Here is a 2,636-nt window from a genome sequence, read left to right as displayed (position 1 = left end):
CAGCTCGGTTCCCATTTCCTGTGCCTCCCCCCTCCCCCAACTCCTTATGAAGAGCCCCAGGAGCTAAGACTAAGGAGAGGATCATGTCCCTTGGGGCACGTGCCCCACGTCTGGGAGAAGAAATATACACCACTGAACACCGAGCACATGGGAGAGGGAAGAGAACCACGGGAGAGGGAGAGGGAGAGGGAGGGGGAGGGGGAGAGGGAGAGGGAGGGGGAGGGGGAGAGGGAGGGGGAGGGGGAGGGGGAGAGGGAGAGGGAGGGGGAGAGGGAGAGGGAGGGGGAGAGGGAGGGGGAGAGGGAGGGGGAGGGGGAGAGGGAGGGGGAGAGGCAGGCACCCCAAGAGGTGGATGGGCCGAGCCCCCAGCCAGCCCTGAAGGAGGCACTGCTTCCAGGTGTTCTTAACAAAAGAAGAAAATCATACAACCAAAGGGGAAGGGACGGGATAGAGGGTGAGGAGTTGTCCCATTTATACACAACACTGTAAACATACACGGTCTATGTTACATGTGCTTCAGTCTGGTGTTTTCATGTCTGTCTGTCCGTCTGTCAGTCGGCGGGGGGCTGGATCTCAGGACCCTACCCCCACCTCCCTGCCCCACCCTGGGAACAGAGCCTGGAACAGGTATGGTCCCCAATCTTGGTGGGAGCCAGCAGGCAGGGCCTGGGCCTCAACCTCCACTCTGGCTCGAGTCCTGTGTGTGTGCGTTCATGTGTGTGCATGTATGTACATGGGGAACCTGTGTGCAAGTATGTACCTGTGTACAAGGGGGGGGTCACGTCACAGGCGGGGCAGGTGGGGCGCTCGAGGCAAGGGCTGCCTGGGGCGGCTAGCTCACAAGTAGATTCTCCGCAGGTCTCCAGGCGCTGTGATGGTGTTGCACTGAGGGCAGAGCTTCCTGGCACCCAGGGTCCGCAGCCAGCACTCCTCACAGTGCACATGCCAACACTGGATGGACGTTAGGGGCATCGAGTATGAGTCCATGCAGATGAGGCACTTGTAACGGTCCCCACGGGCTAGCTGCCGCTCAAGTGCCCTGACCCGAGCCTTCAGGGCCTCAAACGTGGTCACAGCTGAATCGTCGGTGATTTTCTTGATGTCACTGTTCTTGCAGGTCTTCTGCATGGCCTCCTGCTTGCTGCTCTCACCGTTGCTGGTAGATGGTATCTCGTCACTGGCCCATTTAGAGAACTCAGGTGTGATGCTTGTGCTGGGAGGGCCACCATTTAGGACTGCGCCCCGGAGTGCCTCTCTCTCCTTGGCTTCACGGGGCTCCTCGCCTGTGCAGGGGATGACGTCGGCCTCCGTGTATTGCGGTTTCCCATACTCCAGAGTGTCATCCCCATCCACATCCAAGTCAGCATCACTGTCCGGGTTCTCTTCGCCGCTGCACGTGACGAAGCCAGAGCCTCGGAAACCACCTTGCAGGAGAGTGGTGGCCCGGACCCGCTTCTGCCCGCACCACTCATACTCCTCAAAGCGGTTGCTGTTCTCATGCTCGACGTCCACGGCATCGTCCTCAGCCATGCAGGAGCCTTCCCTCTGCCCTTCATCTTGCTTCCTCCGTTTCATTTTCCCAATCCCAGCATTCAGTCGGGTCTGCCGGTTGGCTCGCACTCGCAAGAAGGTCTACTTCTTCCCTCCCGCGGGCCCCCATGCTCCGTCGGCCGCCCCGGGCCCTCAGCATAGCTGCCGGAGGCTGCTCTAGCGGGACCCCGTGGCCGCCGCGCGGTGCCGCCCCAGCCCCGGCCATCAGCACTCTGGACCCCGCGGCCGCCCGGCCGGCGATGCGGGCGGATTCCCCCCGGGCTGCCCGGCGGCGGCGGCGGCGGCGGCACCTCAGCTCCCAGCGGCGGCGGCGGCCATGTTGGCCTTGATCACGTGACTCGCCCAAGCCATACCATTTTAAAGCTGAAGCGTGTAGAGATCCTTTATGAAATAAACCTCTGATATAAATTATCTGGGGACAGAGCACTAGAGTGATTTGCCTGAGATTGGCTTATTGCTGTTTTTTCCAATAAAAGGATTGGTTATCAGCCTGCTGGAGAGATTTTCTACGGCTCTTTGTTTCATATAATGAAAGTGCAATTCTTGAAGGATAAACTCAGCCCTCCTTGCTAATGATGTCTCTGGACCAAAGGGCTACCTCAATACAAACTCTTTTCTCATTCTGTCACACCTTTACGGGAAATCCCTGTTTCCTAACAATGTCCATTGTGCATTGCTTGCAAATGAAACAAAACTCATTTGCAGCTATGGAACTTATCCAATTCCCAGTCTCTAAGGGCCAAACTTTTAATAAAGTCTCCAGTGAAGACATTCAGGTTTACTAAACATTTCACTAGATTTTATTAATTCATGCAATTCTCCCCCAGCTAACTAAAGTTAAAATTAACCAAGTTATACAGGCATAAATAATTTTAGCAGCATACTCTAAAAAATGAAAAGACTCAAAAGCATTAAATAAGACAGCAGTAATTACAATAAAATTACTACTCTAGTATAATATAATTTCATAATGTCTGCATAAAGTGCAAAAGTATCCACTATTTATGAAAGCTTTTCTTGGCTGCCCTTTATACAGTATTTCTATTTTAAAAGAACTGTTCACTGGCTTGACCAAGCCCTCTTAC

General features: G+C 54.8%; 1 protein-coding gene across 1 annotated transcript; it reads right to left on the bottom strand.

The window, feature by feature from the left end:
- Positions 1–776: 776 nt before the first annotated feature.
- On the bottom strand, positions 777–1,690 carry LOC132365477 (E3 ubiquitin-protein ligase RNF220-like). Its single transcript, XM_059922203.1, is given in 2 exon segments — positions 777–1,635; positions 1,637–1,690. Coding segments are annotated over 2 exon segments (852 nt in total). The 3' UTR covers positions 777–837.
- Between the last annotated feature and the right edge of the window lie 946 nt (positions 1,691–2,636).

This window comes from Balaenoptera ricei, chromosome 4, assembly GCF_028023285.1.
Source record: "Balaenoptera ricei isolate mBalRic1 chromosome 4, mBalRic1.hap2, whole genome shotgun sequence".
Lineage (NCBI taxonomy): Eukaryota > Metazoa > Chordata > Mammalia > Artiodactyla > Balaenopteridae > Balaenoptera > Balaenoptera ricei.
The sequence above is the reverse complement of the archived record's forward strand: the minus strand, read 5'-3'. Positions and strand labels throughout refer to the sequence as shown.